Here is a 1,592-nt window from a genome sequence, read left to right as displayed (position 1 = left end):
CGCGGCCTCGGCCATGGCCGCGGCGGCGCCGTCGTCGAAGTCCGCCATCGCGAGGGCGCCGCCGCGGCAGAACGCGCCGAACGCCGAGCCGTCGTCGGACCAGGCCGCGGCGAGCCGCGGCTCGACGTGCGCCGTCAGGCGCCGGAGCACGGGCGCGAGGTGCGAGTCGTAGAGCGCCGGCGGGCAGCGGAGCATGAGCGGCTCGAGCACGTGCTTGAGCAGCGACGTCACGTGGCGGTGCTCCATGGACTCGAGCACCGCGGCCGACGCGCCGTCGCCCAGGAGCCCGAGCGACCCGAAGAGCCCCGCGGTGAGCTCCGCGCCGTCGGCCGCGAAGGCGCCGCGGCACTCGACCCAGAGCCGCGCCATCTGGTAGAGCGCGCTCCGCAGCTCGTTGAGCATGCAGGCCCAGCGCGCGGCGACGCTCCCGCGGTCCGGCGCGCGCGGCCCGAGGCCCGGGCCGTCCGCGCGCCGGAGCGCGTGGTCGCTGTCCGCGCGGCCCCGCAGCAGCCCCGCGGCCGTGCCCAGGCCGCCGCCCGACGCCGCGAGCGCCGCGCCGCCCGGGTCCGTCTTCGCGCGGATCTCGTCGACGGCCGGCGCGAGCGCGAGGCGCGCGACGCCGTCGCCGCGGAGCGCGGCGCCGAGGGGCGGCGCCCAGAGGCCGTGGACCGCGCGCGACGCCGCGATTGCCGCGCCTAAACACCGCGCGAGCACGGCCGCGGCCGCGTCGCCCGCCGCGAGCGCCGCGAGGCCGCCGGCCGGCGCCGCGGGCGCGCCGCAGGGCTCGACGGGCGGCGGCGGCGCGTGCGCGCGCCGCGCGACGCCCAGGAGCAGGCCCAGGGCGCGGCGGAGCGCGTCGCAGGCCGGCGAGCAGAAGGGCCCGTCCGCGTCCGCGGTCGCGCGCGCGACGCCGAAGCAGGACCCGGCGTCGGCCTTGACCGCCGCGAGCGCCTCGCGCGCGCACCGCCGCTCGCCGGGCGACGCGTCGTGCCGGTACTCCGTCTCGAGCGCGGCGAAGATGGACTCCAGCGACGCCATGGGAAACAAACGCGACGCGGACGCGAGCACAACAAGTCCACGCGCCCAGCGGCGGGGCCGGTGCTAGCTCGAGGCCATCGCCTGTGCTGGGCTCCTCGTCGCCGCGGCGCGCGGCGACGGGCCGGGAGTCGGGACGCGCACGGCCGAGGACTCGGCCGTCGCGCGGCGCCGCGCGCGCCGACGCGGTCCGAGCCTCGGCCCGGGAAAAGTCCCGCCCGATCGCCCGCAGCACCCCGGATGGCTGACGTTCCCGCGCGCCCCCCTAGGCGCCGGTGTGTTTGCCGCAGAGGCCCGCGGCACTTGCGCCCCGCCACCGCCACTAGACATCGATTTCCCCACTAGAATGAGCTCTGAGCTCAGAGAGCATGTTGGTTGATTTAGAGACCTTATGCAGCCGCTATGGCATGGATTCTAGCCGTTCTTCTTCGTGCGCGCCCCGGACATGTTGCGACGACAACCACGCGCAAAAATCGGCGCTCGATGTGGTCGCGCGCGTCCGGAATCGGCTCAAAAGTGGTCGATTTGCGAGTTATAGCCCATGGATCCAAGGGTTT

General features: G+C 76.3%; 1 protein-coding gene across 1 annotated transcript in view; it reads right to left on the bottom strand.

Moving 5' to 3' along the window:
* AURANDRAFT_66380 (hypothetical protein) overlaps positions 1–1,038 on the bottom strand; it is a gene marked incomplete at both ends in the record, with an annotated part of 2,325 nt that extends 1,287 nt beyond the window's left edge. The window contains one exon of the mRNA XM_009041555.1: positions 127–1,038. Within this exon, the coding sequence (XP_009039803.1) occupies positions 127–1,038 (912 nt within the window). The remainder of the gene's footprint in view (positions 1–126) is intronic.
* Between the last annotated feature and the right edge of the window lie 554 nt (positions 1,039–1,592).

This window comes from Aureococcus anophagefferens (assembly GCF_000186865.1).
Source record: "Aureococcus anophagefferens unplaced genomic scaffold AURANscaffold_22, whole genome shotgun sequence".
Taxonomy (NCBI): Eukaryota; class Pelagophyceae; order Pelagomonadales; family Pelagomonadaceae; genus Aureococcus; species Aureococcus anophagefferens.
This window is presented reverse-complemented; position numbering and strand designations above follow the sequence as displayed.